This window comes from Ornithodoros turicata, chromosome 5 (assembly GCF_037126465.1).
Source record: "Ornithodoros turicata isolate Travis chromosome 5, ASM3712646v1, whole genome shotgun sequence".
Classification (NCBI taxonomy): Eukaryota; Metazoa; Arthropoda; class Arachnida; order Ixodida; family Argasidae; genus Ornithodoros; species Ornithodoros turicata.
The window spans coordinates 9,161,764-9,177,169 of NC_088205.1; the positions used below are offsets into that span (position 1 = coordinate 9,161,764).

Genomic DNA, 15,406 nt, shown 5'->3' on the forward strand with positions numbered 1-15,406 from the left:
TTTGTGACAATTCGAATCTATAATAATAAGTGTCATAAAAAGCCCCCCCTTCTTTCTCTCTCTCCCTTTTTCTTCGACCATTCGTGCCAATGGTTGGCGTGGCGCGTGCTTTGCGGTGAAGTAATGCTTCGAGAGTGTAATGGGAATACCGGGCATGTTATAAGACGGGAGAAATAAAATATATCGCGTCCCATAATCTCGTGTAGCATGGCGGGACTAAAACTCTGATGAGCTGCACATGCAGCTGACGCGTTCATTATCCTAACAAAGCTCGAATTCCCATAGACAGGAGAGCAGCAAAGACGAGGTGCATTCCTTTCGGAGAGACATGACGTAATATAGCGGAGACGCAGTAATGAGCGCTGTGCTGCTCACCAAAGGATGATGTAGCATAGGTGAGCGTCAAGCATGTGCATGTCAAGCCGCTTTCGTCACATTTAAATGTTGCTTTATATTTGCTCAACCGTCGCTTTTTTTTTTCTTGCAGTCCTTTCACTACGCACTCTCAAAAGAAAACTGCGCCACAAAACACGGCTACCCAACCACCACACCGAATGGTATCATTCTGCATACTGATTTGTTGGAAATGAGAGGAGGCGCCGAGCTTGGACACATTATGCGTGTCCAAGATGCATGCCTCCTCCCGTTTTCGACAAGTCAGGAGAATTATCAGGAGAGGATACCATGAGAAACTATCATAGCCGTCGCGATGTCAAAGTCCGCCTGGGGCATCAGTGTTGCCACTCCCGTCAGAGGAGAAGTATGGAGAACCACTTATTAAAAAGTTTGGAGATTTCCGCAAAAATCTGTAGACCGCGGTAAAATATAGAACTTGCAGAATTAACGTCATATTTAAGCCAGCATTTTGTGCATTTTATCGTTTGACACTTTGACACTTTCTATTTTGCTTTTTGCATTGAAACAACGGAACGGAAATATGTGATGGTAAATGGCTTTGCTTGGCTTGGCTTTGCTTTGCTTGGCTTGGCTCTCTCGGGTTCGAATCCGGCCACCGGCTTTGTTGTCTGGGTGTTTTCCCTGGGTTTCAGACAGATGTCGGCACAGCTTCCTGTGAAGTTGGCCCAGGACACACGCCCCCCCCCCCCCCTCCGTTTGGGTGGTGTCGACTACGCCGACTAGACGCGTGCGTCCTGCTACGGCGATGGTGTTCCACGCCGATCCTAGAACGTGGCTCTTGTCCGAATCCTAACGGCAACTGTCCTGTCTGGTTCTCCACAGGCATTTTAAGACAAATGTTGGCACAGTTCCTTGTGAAAATATGTCCAAAACGCAGGGTCCACGCGAGCAACATTCCGACACGCAGATCGCTCGGAAATAGCACACGACCGCCACGTGAACGTCGTTAATGCGCCGGCGACTGCGCGGAGTCTATTTGCTTCCAGAGGATGCAGCAAGAATAAATGAAAAATCAAGCTTCATCATCAAACAAATCAAGACATAAGCGCTATCTAACCATATCGGTTAGTAAATAGGCCAATAGTCAGCAAAATACATTTACATCGTGTGATTAAGTCTGAACAACTTCAGTGCCACGAGCGATACAAAATATTAGGTTATAGTGACAGTCATTTTTTTAACACGCGCACCACGAAGCCATCATGAATTAAAAATGTTTTGTTTTTCACCCGAGAGTGGCGAATCGTGTGTCGGACCTCTCGTCACAGCTTTTTTAACGATTGCCCAAAAATCTCGCAAAACAGCGTAAATGCAGGCTAGCTGGTGCATAAAATCCATAACGAAATAAGCCTGAGCATGGGAACATACAGGAACACACACAACGACAATTTTTTTTATGTTCGTATATTTTGTGTAGCGCAGGCTCATGTACGTTTCATTATGAAGTCAAAAAATCTTTAGATTTCATAAATAATCTGTAGATTTGTAGATGTTGCCGATAATCCGTATATTTCCATACAAATCTGTAGATGTGGCAACACTGGGCACAATAAACCTGAAACTCCCCCGCCGCCCACGTTTCTCCTTCAGAGACAAAATGCTCTTCCTTGGCGAAGACAGTGAGGGGGCGGTTGACAGAGGCTTACCGTCGCCGGTGTTTCGTGCGTCGCAGTCGCGCGCTTTATAGTGCCAAAAGGAAGAACGTAGCATACAGTAGCAACGAACTCCGAAACGAAAAATTGTATCTGTGTGAAAAATTTTATCCGGACGGGTAGGAATTGCAGTAGCTGGTCGCACAATTCAGGTGTGCTACAACAACAACAACTTTATTACGGGATGATGACTGGGGCAAGTGTGCTACGATGCGAATACATGTGCAGCTTTTCTATAACTATATTATAACACCGTCCTTTCTTCTTCATATATATATATATATTTTCCTCAGTATTTTGTAGGAGCAACTGAAGCGTTTTTTTTTTTTTTTTGTGCGGGTGAAAATTATGCCGGCTGTCGCTTTATTGCCCACCGTGCTGTTCAGACTTCAGAGAGAGACGTACGCCTTTTTGTGTCAATTATCATGCACACAAATTGACACAAAAAGGCGAACGCCTACCTCTTTCTCTTCGAATCGAAGCGATCGCCCCATCATTCATGGCAATGGTTGGGCGCAGAGCGTGCTATGCGGTGAACTTCAGTTTTTAGGGTGTAGTTAACCATAATCCCTAATAACATGGTTATTTTCCCTGTTTTGTTGGAAATGGAAGGAGTACCCCTATTTTGTGTCACTTATGCAGTTATGGTAATGTGTTACAAAAGGGCGTATTGGCCCCGAGTTTACCACAAATCAGGAAGGGAACGGTATACCATTCTGTGATATGGTTGACCCTCGCCGAGTTCTACAGTGAAATCCTGGTCCGAGTGTGTTGCTATTCAAAAACCTTAGGGAACGGGCTAGCATCTCTCATATGCTTTACATGCGCTGGTTTCAAGTATTAACCTTGTTGCTGCCTTAAACAGCCGCTCTTTCAGGTGCGCTAGAGCGTGTGTGCAACTCGAGCGACACTGAAGTTCGTTAGCTCTCATCACGTGGTTGCACCTGGGCATAATTACCACGCGCACTAATTTCCGAGATGACATCCTCTGAGTAAAAAAAATATAAAAAAGCCGCTCGTCCGTCGGGTCTTCTAATTATCTTCCCGTTCCCCCTTCTGCTTGTACAAATCAATTTCAATGCCGTGACCAGGGGTACTTTTGGACGGTACAATTTTTTAAATTTTGAAAATGTTTCTCTCATTTCCGCTTTTCCCAGTGAACATTTGAGACTCTGTTCTTGCTTGAAACGTTGCTGTTATGCGAGAGCATGGAGCGTGTAATTTAAAGCGAAGTCCGTCCGTAAATGAGCTAGCCGCGTTGCACATGTTTCACGGACAGAGTGGGATTAAGGCTGGAGGAGCACGAGATTTCATAAACCTTCTCGTCTGGTTAAACTCATAATTGCCGAGTTCAAAAAAGTTTTGCGCACCGCATCGAAAGTGGCTCAGCTGTTACGAATACGAACAACAACAACTTTATTACGGGATGATGACAGGGGACTTTCATCGCCATGCGTGATACTCTGCCCCACTGCTGGTGGTGATGATGCGGGGAATGAAATAATGAGCCCCTTAACAATATGGATCGAAGTCCTGTGGCGTCCCGAAAGGTGGAGAGAGCCTTAAGGGCAGAGCGTTGGTGCGCTGGATGTGGCCAGGGACCAAGCAATTTTGTGAGAGATAGCGGGCGGGAGTCTAGCTCTTTAAGGGTACTGTTTAAGAGTACTGTTCGAGCAGGCTGGTAGTGTTGGCAGGTTGGTAGTACGAATACGTAAAACAAAGTGCATGTGGTAGAAACGAAAATGTGTCCCTGCTCTAGACCGCTTGGACAATAGAAGCTTCGGTATACACTCTAAAAACAGAACTTCGCCGCATAGCACGCTGTGTGCTAACCATTGCCACGAATGATAGGGTTATCGCTTCTGATTCGAAGAGAGAGAGGGGAGGGGGGGGCGTACGCCTTTTTGTGGCAATTTGGACATATGGAAATTGCCACAAAAAGGCGTACGCCCCCCCTCTGTCTTCCAATTACAAGCGGTAACCCTATCATTCGTGGCAATGGTTGGCGCACAGCGTGCTATGCGGTGAAGTTCTGTATTTAGAAGTCGGCCCAGGACGCACATCCCCCCAGGGCGTCAGTCGTGACGTTGCCCACATACGTGAGGCCGACAACGGCAAGCCCCATCACCACCCACCACCACCACCATCTGTATTTAGAGTGTACGCTCTTAAAAATGAGGGGGGGGGGGTTGAGGTAGCTTGCCGTTGTTGGCCGCACTCAAGTGGGCATCGTCACGACCATAGAAAAAAAAAAAAAAAATAGGGAAGTGGGAGAGGGGAGCTGAAGACTTCAAAGTGATGCCTACACTCTTAAAAATGAACTTCACCGCATAGCACGCTCCTAGCCAACCACCATCGCGAATGATATCGTTACCTGCCCTGATTTGTTGAAAGCGGGAGGCGTACGCCTTTTTTGTGACACTTATGCTGTTCATAATTGTCACAAAAAAGGCGTACGCCTCCCGTTTTCAACAAATCAGGGCAGATGGCGATATCATTTCAGATGATGGTTGGCTAGGAGCGTGCTATGCGGTGAAGTTCATTTTTAAGAGTGTAGGCAGGATGGCCGATACTGATGGGACGGAGGCACACTGTAGGTGAGAGGTGCATGTTGCATAACTTAAAGGAGGACGATGGGCGACTAGGTGCATGCGATTGCGATTAGCGCGCGGCTCCTGGCTCGGGTTGGGATTCGGGGACTTGTGAATTAAAGCTTGTTGGTGTTGGTCACCTGGAGCTTCGGTCGGTCTGACTCATTACGTAATACAATTTGGTGCCGAAACCCGGGAGCCCCCGCCCTCCACATCGAAGCCAGATTACTCCGAAAGCTCCAGCAGCCAGCCATGGAACGCCTTAAACGAACCCGAGGTGGAACCCGTGGTTTCTTGACAAGGACCATGGTTCGCCTGACCGACCTGTTGGCTCAGCCCAATCCATCGGGCGAAGACGTCGAAGCTGTCCTCGAATATCTCGTCACGAAACGACAAGCTCTCTACGACCTTGATCGCTCCATCTTGGAGGCAACCCCAGAAGACGAGTTGGACGCAGAACTCAGCGGCGCATTGGAATACGAACAGAACCTCGAAGAGGCCATCGCACGAGCACGTCGGTCGCTGCGACACATCCCGACTTCGGCGCCCGTTGTCCAGCAGCGCTCTGATGCCTCGAAGTCTGTCGCACTTCCGAAACTCCAGATCCCAAAGTTCTCCGGCAAACTTCAGGAATGGCAACAATTTTGGGAGCATTTCGACGTGTCAATTCATTCCAACCAGGCGCTAGCCGCTGTCGAGAAGTTCAAGTATCTAGCGTCCTACCTAGTCGACGACGCGAGGCGCACTATCGAAGGCATACGCATCAATGGGGACAATTACCCCACCGCCATCGCGGCCCTCAAGCACAGGTACGGCCGGCCAGGTTTATTGACGTCCGAGCACATCGACGCGCTACTAGCTCTTCGTCCGGTGACTTGTTCTGGACAGGTGTCCCAGTTAAGGCATCTACTTGACGAGGTCTCCTTTCGCACGTCTGCGTTGGCTGCGTTGGACGTTCCCAAGGAGCACTACGCCGTTATCCTTGAACGCGTCATCACGCGGTGCCTTCCCGAGGACCTTTGTGTGCTCTTTCGTCAACGAAGGGTAGATGCGACCGATGCCTCACGTCGAGAACGCGGCGGCGACGATGCTACCGATGCCTCACGTCGAGACCGCGGAGGAGGTGGCGCAGTAGATACGCCGACGGAAAACGTCGAGGCTCTTATCTCCTTTCTCAAAGTCCAAGTCGAGACGCGGGAAGAAGTTGCCTTAACTCGTGCAACCGGTCAGGCCTCCCAGCGTCCGAGCCGAAGTCCAAGCATTCTCCCTAGCCCGGCGACTGCCTCAGCCCTAGCAGCGACGAGCGGGCGTTCTCCGGGGCTAATGGATCATCAGCTACGTCCGAGTTCTCGGCCACCGTCTGACTCGTGCCCATTGTGTGGGTCCACCGATCACCCGCTTCAGTCCTGTACAGTCTATTTGTCCCCCGCCGACAAGAAGCTACGTATATCTCGAACAGGCAGATGTTTTCGATGTGGGAAACCTGGTCATCCTTCAAGACTGTGCAGAACGGCAGCGCTGTTGTCCTGCGCCACTTGCCACGGCCGGCACCTTTCTGTACTGTGCGACATCCAGAGGCGTGATGCCCCGCAGCGCACCAGCGAGACACCCGTTTCTCAATCGGGGAGGCAGAATTCGACTCCGCAACCCCTCAGCCGAACTACGACATCACTAGCCTCAAGTCTGCAGAATACTGGGGGAATTGCTCGGCTGCAAACTGCTACAGTGTGGGCGTCTGGCCCGGCGGGCAGAAGGCAAATTCGCATCCTCCTCGACACCGGAAGCCAGCAGACGTTCATTCGACGTGACCTTTTGCAGCAGCTGAGGTGCGAGGTCGAGGGTGAAGAGAGTTTGTCTGTATTCTCATTTGCGGCGACGCATCCCAAGCATTACCGCTGCGAGCAGGTCACGGTGCGCCTCGAATCCCTCTTCGAAAGCGACTCCGTTGCCGACTTAACGGCTCTTGGCGTCGACGACCTTTGCCACGTCGTTGTTCCTCCATTGGGCATCAAGACAATCAGGGTGATGCAAGAGCGCGGCTTGCCGTTCGCTGACACATGTCACACCGCAGAGATTGGAGTGTTGGTGGGAGCAGACTACTATTGGAAGGTAGTCACCGGTAATGTCGAACGCCTCGCTACCGACCTCATAGCCGTTGAAACCATCTTCGGATGGATTGTACAGAACGTCGGTGGTCCCGTCCGTGGGACGATATCATCGTTGGTGTCAGTCTTCTTCCTCGCACACGAAGATCAGGATCACTTCGAGAGTATTGACCCGTCAGAGATGTGGCGTCTGGACGCCCTCGGTATTGCCGACCACGTTGCCGGCGACGACGACTCCGTCGCCTCACTTTGCTTCTCAAGTCAAGTAGAAAAGCGTAATGGCCGCTATGTGGTTCCACTTATGGTTAAGGGCTCTGGACTTCCAGCCGAAGCAAACAACCGGGTAACGGCCGCGCAGCGGCTGGTCGCGCAGTTGCGGCGTTTTCGTACTTCCCCGCAGCTACTTCACAATTACGATTCCGTCATTCGGGAATACTTTGACGAGGGTCATGCCGAACGGGTTGCTGATGTTTCGAACCAAACCGACAACGTGTACTACATGCCCCATCACGCCGTGATCCGGAAAGACGCCGTAACGACGAAGCTCCGCGTCGTCTTCGATGCCTCGTCTCACTGCCCCGGCCAACCGTCTCTAAACAGTCTCCTCATGAAAGGACCCAAGCTGAACGCCGACCTCATACATCTATTACTAGTGTTTCGCTGCAGCACCGTCGTCCTCACGGCAGATATAAGAAAGGCGTATCTACAAATCAGTATTCGAACAGATGATAGAGATCTCCTCCGCTTCCTATGGGTGCAGGACGTCGCCGCCCATGAGAGCCCGCAGATTGAGGAGTGGCGCATGACCAGGGTCCCCTTCGGCGCCACATCCAGCCCTTTCTTGCTGGCGGCAACGTTACAGCATCATCTCGCTTCCGTGGCCTCTCGATACCCGATGACTGTTCCACGGCTTTGTACAGGGTTCTACGTCGACGATTTGGTTGTGGGATGCACGTCAGAACCCGACGCCCTTCAAGTGTATGGCGACACCATTGACATACTCCAGGAAGCCGGTATGGATATACGGAAATGGACTTCAAATTCATCCGCACTTCGCGAGCGGTTTCTGTCGGACGAGGTTTCCTACGACAACGCATCCGATGGCAACGCAACAATCAAGGTGCTGGGCTTGTTGTGGGACCGGGACACAGATAGTCTCACCTTTTCGGTCAAACGAGCACTCACGTTGTCTGCGTCCCATCCTCCTACGAAACGTACGGTGCTCAAGACATTCTCCCTCATCTATGACCCGCTCGGCTATCTCGCACCCTTCATCGTAACCGCCAAGCTCCTGTTTCAAAATTTATGGCGCAAGTCGTTGCCATGGGACGCTGAGTTTGCAACGGAAGATCTTGTGGTCTGGGAGAAATGGAAGGCTGAACTGTCAGGCATCGATGCGTTGCACCTGTCGCGTAGCGTCTTTCCGGAGAGCAAGGCCCTGCTTGATGTGCATTGCTTCGCCGACGCTAGTCCCAAGGCCTACGGCACAACAGTATACGTTCGCAGCCGCCCCAATAACGGCACGACTTCTACGCGGTTGCTTTTAGCGAGAGCCCGCCTAGCTCCATTGAAAGAACTCTCGTTGCCGCGTCTCGAACTGCTGGCATGCCTGCTGTCCACGCGTCTTTATCGCCATATCTCGACGGTAGAAGCCTTAAAGGTTGCCCCCGTTCACCTCTGGACGGATTCAAGCATCGCGCTCCAATGGATTCAGTGCGACACGAACACTCGCCCCTCCTTTGTCAAGTCGATGGTGGCAAAAATCTTATCGTCTTCACGACCGGAACAATGGCGGCACTGCAACGGACGCGACAACCCCGCAGACCTAGTGACCCGCGGCATCTCCGCCAGGTGCCTACGGAACAGCCCGCTGTGGTGGAGTGGTCCTCCCTGGCTGTCCGCAGGCGATATCGGCCCTCCTACAATTCCAGACCCAAATGGCAACGACACCTGCACGACGGTGAGCGCTGCACCGGAAGCTCCCGATACCGAAGTGGTCGTTCATCCAGTGTCGGCCACGCAGAACTGGATGGACCTCTCAGCTTAAAGCACCCTCTCTCGACTTCTCCGAGTTACGGCTTGGTGCGCTAGGTTCGTCCGCAACAGTAGGCCCCGCCAACCGTGTACAACGGGTCCACTTACGTCCGAAGAGCTTCGACACGCCGAAACCATATGGGTCTCACATGTCCAAACCGAAGCCTTTCGGGACGACATCTTGGCGCTCAGACACGGCAGCGTTGCTGCGACATCTTCGTCGGTACGTGTTTTCCAGCCATTTCTCGACGCCTCCGGAATACTGCGCGTCGGTGGTCGTCTTCACCAACTTCAAGATTCGTACCAGATCAAGCATCCCATCCTCCTACCGCCTAAGCATCGATTCACGGAGCTCATCATACTCGACGCCCACCAGCGCTTGCTACACGCCGGCGTGCAAGACACCATCGCCGAGGTCCGAAGCACATTTTGGGTTGTCCGCGGACGGCAAACCACAAGGCGTGTCCTTCGCTCATGCTTGACCTGCCGCAGACTAAGGGCGCACCTTGAGACAGCCCCAGTGTCACCTCTACCTCGGGAGCGTATAACGCCGGCAAATCCGTTCACAGTTGTCGGCGTAGATTTCGCGGGACCGCTCTATATCTCAAGGTCGGCTTCTCCCAAGACGTACGTAGCCCTTTTCACGTGCGGTGTCACAAGGGCCGTCCACCTCGAACTTGTGTCCTCTATGAGCGTGCCCGATTTCCTGCTTGCCTTCCGACGGTTCATCTCTAGGCGTGGGGTACCCTCCCTCATCTTTTCCGACAACGCTCGCACCTTTCGCAAATGCTCGTCCCTCCTCTCCCTGGTTAGCGCAAGAGATGTACTAGACTTTGCCACCCAGCATCGCATCGCCTGGCGGTTCATTGTTGAGCGAGCTCCTTGGTGGGGAGGCTGGTGGGAACGGCTCATACGAACTGTAAAGGAAGCCCTAAGACGCTGCCTTGGGAGAAAGCGCCTCACCTTTGAGCAGTTAACTACGACACTCTGTGAAGTAGAAGCCATCGTCAACTCCCGCCCACTCACGCATATTGGAGCTGATCCCGGGGAGCTTGAGCCACTTACCCCATCCCACTTTCTGTTAGGGAAACGAGCAGTGGCTTTGCCTGATGAATTCGCTGCCGATGCATCACGCCAGAACGACCTGCGGCTCAGTTTTCGTGTCATTCATCAGGCAAGGAAGCAGTTCTGGAAGCGCTGGACGCGCGAATACCTCCTTCAGCTGCGGTCAGCGCACGCAACCTCCTCACCAGCAGTGTCCGAGACGCAACTGAGGGAAGGCGACGTCGTGCAAGTGCAAGAAGACCATCTCCGTCCATCGTTTTGGAAGTTGGCTCGCGTGTCAAGCGTCATACGAGGGCGAGACGGCGTCGTACGGGCGTGCTCGCTGCGCCTGGCCAATGGGTCATCAATCGTCCGACCCGTCCAAAGGCTTTGTCGCCTCGAAGTTGACGCGCCCCAAGTCCCGGCGCGGGATGATGTTGCATAACTTAAAGGAGGACGATGGGCGACTAGGTGCATGCGATTGCGATTAGCGCGCGGCTCCTGGCTCGGGTTGGGATTCGGGGACTTGTGAATTAAAGCTTGTTGGTGTTGGTCACCTGGAGCTTCGGTCGGTCTGACTCATTACGTAATAGTGCACTAGAGTGGTCTTTCCGCTAGGCTCGTTTCTTGAAGAAAGCGCACGAGGCCGCGAGTTTTTGAAAGTCGTTCCGCACAAGAACCTTCGGGGAAGAGGACGTCCGTCAGTATGCCAGGCCATGGCGTGGGGAAGATGAGTTTCCCGCATAGTATGGTATGCACGGCATTCTGTAAGGATATGCGCGATAGTCTCCGGATGATTACAGTGTCCGCAGCTGGAGTCCTCCCTGGAGCCGATCTTGAACAGTTGCGAGCTCGTGAACGCAGATCCCGTGCGTAATCGATGTAGCATTGTCTGCATACCACGGGGAAGATCTTTCGTCGGAAGAGAGGGTCGGTGATTCTGCATGACGTCCTGTATGCCAGGATGACGCACCTCAACTAGCTGTTTGACGACCACGTGCCTGTCAGTGTCGGCCGGAACTTAGAAATTAACTTCACCACATAGCACGCTCCTAGCCAACCACCATCTCGAATGATTTCGTTATCTGCCCTGATTTGTTGGAAAGGGGAGGAGAACGCCTTTTTTGTGACACTTATGCGGTTCATAATTGTCACAGAAAAACCGTACGCATCCCGATTTCAACGAATCAGGGCAGATAACGATATCACTCGAGATAATGGTTGGCTAGGAGAGTGCTATGTGGTGAAGTTCATCTCTAAGAGTGTAGGCATGCGTCGTCGAGTTCCCCGTTCCTGTATAGTTTTTCGCACTTCATTTTGCTTCTAGGGCATGTAACTACGCATGTGCACGTACAGTCCGGTGACCGGGAGGGGTTTTCTATTGCTATCTTTTCATTTTTCTTTATCTTTCATTTATCTTTACCTTTTCATTAAGGGGATCTTTGTGGGAGTAGCAGAATTCATCAGGTGACGAATTCAATATCTTCCCTTTTTTTCTGTGATCAAACTCAAACTCAAAAATATGTTCCAAATATTTCATGACTCATAAAACAAAGGTGATGTTGGTGGTCCTGACCGGTGGCTCCCAGACACCATGCCGTCATCCCGAACGGCAGCGTCCTCTTCCCTGGTTTGTTGAAAACGATAGGCTTCCGCCTCTTTGTGACACTTAAACAGTCACGTCACTTGTCACAAAAAAAAAACGACAACAACATCTAAATGATGACTATAGCATGGGGTGTTTCACCGCTGGGAAGCGTATGTGTAACACCACGTGACAGATCTAAAAGTATGATGTGAAATGAGCTCAGTAAAAGTCTTTTACAGAACACTTGAAGAACAAAAAGGCGTGTGCCCCGCGCTTTGCACAAATCAGGACTGATAACGGCATCATTCTGTTCATTGATTGGGCTTCAGCGTGCCAAGATTTGTGGGAAGCGTGGAGCCTACGCCATTGTGTGACAAACAGGTAGTGTTGTAGCCCGTCGATAGCATGGTGACGAGACAGCAAGTTAGGTCCGTTCCGGCCAGAGGCTACGTCTGGACTGCTTTATTGTTTGGCCAGAGGAACGGTCGCGGCACGAGATGATCTGGGCAGGTGACGATGAGCTGATGACGGTAGCGGTGCCGCTACAATGGCTTCCGAAGTGCCGTATCTACGGCACCCGAGTTGGCCCTGGTTGTTTTGTGTTGTTTTGTTTTATTCTGTGTGTGGTTTTTGTTCTCTTTTTTGTTAATGCCTCTTGGTCATCTTGGTCTTGAGGTGGGTTTTTCTATCTTCTTTTCTAGTTACGAGTGCTGCAGTAGCCTGGCCCGACTTCGTCGGGTCTCACATCTCCATATTTTTTATATCTCAATCAATCGATCGATCGATCGATAAAGGCTCAGAGCTACGCATGCTCCATTGTTTCTGGTACACTCTTAGAAATGAACTTCACCGCATAGCACGCTCCTAGCCAACCATCAACTCGAAGCATATCGTTATCTGCCCTGATTTGTACAAAACAGGGGGCGTACGCCTTTTTTGTGACACTAACGAACAGAACGGCGCCGTTATCAACGGTATACTAACACTCTCCAATTAACATAACTGCATTAGTGACGCAAAAGGGCGTACGCCTCCCGTTCTGAACAAAGCAGGGGAGAGGGTAACGTCATTCGGAATGATGGCTAGCAACGTGATGAAAATGCCTAATGACTGCTGCATACGTCTCCACCTCGTAAATGTAATCCAGTGGCACTAATTGCACATAGCTCAGAGGACGTCTATTTCGTCATGTCTGCTATACGAAAACATTACTGAAATTCAGCTGTTCGAGCATTTCTCTCAGGCTATATTGCTTCTCAATTTCAAAAGTCTCACATTAAACAAAATTTTTTGACCGGGCCGCGTTGCATACAGTCTCGTGTTACGCTGACTCTTAATAGAAGTCACCGTCGAGAAGAAAAGAGAGAGCTCGACGTCTAGACGGCTGGGTAATTGGAAATCGTTGCTCTGCTGTACCGGAACCCTGTTACTGGAACTCAGACGAAAATTCATACTGCCCTACACTCTTAAAAATGAACTTCACCGCATAGCACGCTCCTAGCCAACCATTATCTCGAGTGATATCGTTATCTGCCCTGATTCGTGGAAAACGGGGGGCGTACGCCATTTCTGTGACACTTATGCTGTTCATAATTGTCACAGAAAAGGCGTACGCCCCCTGTTTTCAACAAATCAGGGCAGATAACGATATCATTCGAGATAATGGTTGGCTAGGAGCGTGCTATGCGGTGAAGTTCATTTTTAAGAGTGTACTGAAAGAGAAAAGAACAGGTGGTTGGGTAGTTGTGTAGTGCGGTTCTGTAATGTTCCCTCAAGACATATGCTTCAGGTAGATATGGAAATACGAGCCCTGATCCTATTGCTTCTATATGTAGTTACTTGAAACCGTAATGGCAGGTTTGCAACTTTTTTCTCTGAGGCCGAACCCGCAGGATCCCTTTAGTTTCCTTTTGGTTAGAGAAGACTGTGGGTAAATAGCTCACATACAAGTCCTCAGACGAGTCTATACAAGAAGTACATTAAAGATTCAGCTGAAATACAGCTATATTTGAACGTAACAGCTCCAGTGCACTTTGTTGTTATGGTGGTTCTACAGAAAACACTTCTGCGTGATCCTGTTAAGAGAATCTCGTCATGCTCAGCCAATTTCGTAAACTAGAGGACAAGAGGAAAACAAGAGTGACCGAAACAGAGTCAGAAACGGAAACAAAACATGATCGAAACAAAAAGTGATGTTCCGGTCTGAAATATTAGAGGAAAAAAGGGGTAATTTTAGTCCTTCGGGGGATCAGTTGAAGGTTTTGGGAAGCTTAGGGAGCATTTGCAGTGCCGGGGAGTAAATGCCGTTGAAAAAGCAAAAAGCTGCAAGCAGATAACCGAAGCTGTGTTGCTTGATGTTAAACGAGCGTAAGATAAGGTCAGCCATGTCTATGTGCTTGCTTTGTGCAGCGGTAACCCGCAGAGCATTTATATGGTTGGTTGATTTCCTACGCCACAGACAGATCTTTGTCCGCACTCAGGATGGCGGCACACACAAAACCATGCTTAAAGTGCCACTCCGGACTCAGAAAGCAGAGTTTATTTTATTTAGTCCATGAAAAGAAGACGCCTCAAGGATTCTATACGCGAAATTTCAATCCTGTTTACGAGCGCTGTACATTTCTGTCGATTTTTGAAGATCTGCTGAGCCTCCGCAAGTTTCGATGATGCGACGAGCGAGTGACGTAATTATAAGCCCACAGATTGTACTGATGTCATGTTCTGGAGAGGGCACTCGTCTGCTAGCAACGACGCCGGCGTTCGGGGAAGGTCACGTGGTGGAGAAGTTATGTGAGGCTGATCGAACGAGGGGAAAATGGGAGAGATGTCTTCTCCCTCCTCTGTGTTTTCTCGAAGGTCGGAGCGATCGGATGATATGGCACGTGGGGCTCCGCTAACGGAGTGCAAAAAGTGAGCCCCCCGGAAGACGCCAAGGGCAACAACGTTGCCAGATGAGAGCCGGGCGCTACGTTAGAGCCCAGCATGACGTCGCAGTTCCCAAAATTAAAAATCATTGTTTTTCTAGCTTTCGCGTCACGTAGAGCAAAAATATTTTGCAGGAGTGTAAAGTGAGACAGGGAGATTTCAGTAACATAACTTTGATAGGATTCTGAAGACGCGAGATTTAGATCGTAGTAGCACTTTAACCAGGGTGTTCCGCAAGGAAGCGTTTTAAGTCCAAACCTATTCAAGCTGGTTATGGCGGGCATTGTGTTCATCGCAAGGTGGAGATCTCCATCTACGCTGATAATGTATGCGTATGGACGACTGCGAAATCCCGGCCCGAGATTCAGCAGTGCCTCCAACAGTCGTTGGATGAGACCAGCAGCTACTTCTTGAATGATGGCCAAGCCATAATTCTGTAAAATGTTTCTCTGGCTGAAATCTCCGAAATCTGAAAAAAAATCTCTGGCTGGAAAGTCTCTAGTGCTCCCATTCACTCGGAAGCGTATGTGCACTTTCCCACTGCCAATTGGCAATATCACCTTACGCCAAGTCAGGCGTCATAAATTTCTGGAGGTCACCTTGAACTGGACCAGATATCTAGAGACGAAGGCGTAGCGCTGGCTAAACGTCCTCCGGTACTTTGCTGGCGGTACATGGGGATTGACCAGAAGACTCTTCTAGTCATGCATTCTGCATTGATCCGTGGAACCCTCCTGTCCAGTTTACCGGTGTTACATGGGATTTCACGAACGTCTGAGCAGCGACTCCGTGCCCTGTTGGCCAGAAGCCTGTGTATCCGGCTTGAAGTTCCACATGCGGCGGAAACCCGAATGGTATCGGCAAAGGCCCACGAGAGTCCAGTGGAGGTTTTACGGCTCAAAGAAACTGTCTGGCTGCTCACCGTCATCGTTATCCCCTTGGTCTCGAAGATCCGTCGGCACAAGCGGAGCAACATCTCTACGTGCATAGTGAAGCCCTCCTCGTTTCCTGCCTTTGTTCCCAGCTCCAGCTGGGTGCGTGCAGATTGTA

At 50.6% G+C, this 15,406-nt stretch overlaps 3 protein-coding genes across 7 annotated transcripts in view; 2 read left to right on the forward strand and 1 right to left on the reverse strand.

The window, feature by feature from the left end:
- Positions 1 to 15,406, reverse strand: part of LOC135393968 (uncharacterized) — a 256,551-nt gene that overhangs the window by 203,256 nt on the left and 37,889 nt on the right. The gene's annotated exons all lie outside the window — the stretch shown is intronic.
- On the forward strand, positions 4,967 to 8,812 carry LOC135395193 (uncharacterized). Its single transcript, XM_064626433.1, has one exon. The coding sequence runs from the start codon at positions 4,967 to 4,969 to the stop codon at positions 8,810 to 8,812; it is 3,846 nt and encodes a 1,281-aa protein (XP_064482503.1).
- On the forward strand, positions 8,938 to 10,288 carry LOC135395194 (uncharacterized). Its single transcript, XM_064626434.1, has 2 exons — positions 8,938 to 9,022; positions 9,096 to 10,288. Exons 1-2 carry the CDS (start codon positions 8,938 to 8,940, stop codon positions 10,286 to 10,288), a joined length of 1,278 nt encoding a protein of 425 aa, XP_064482504.1.

Excerpts from the sequence above, each read along its gene's own strand:
- LOC135395193 (XM_064626433.1), top strand. The coding sequence starts at position 4,967 with ATGGTTCGCCTGACCGACCTGTTGGCTCAGCCCAATCCATCGGGCGAA.
- LOC135395194 (XM_064626434.1), top strand. The coding sequence starts at position 8,938 with ATGGGTCTCACATGTCCAAACCGAAGCCTTTCGGGACGACATCTTGGC. Across the intron at positions 9,023-9,095 it reads TTGCTGCGACATCTTCGTCG|ATTCGTACCAGATCAAGCAT; the intron begins GTACGTGTTTTC and ends ACCAACTTCAAG.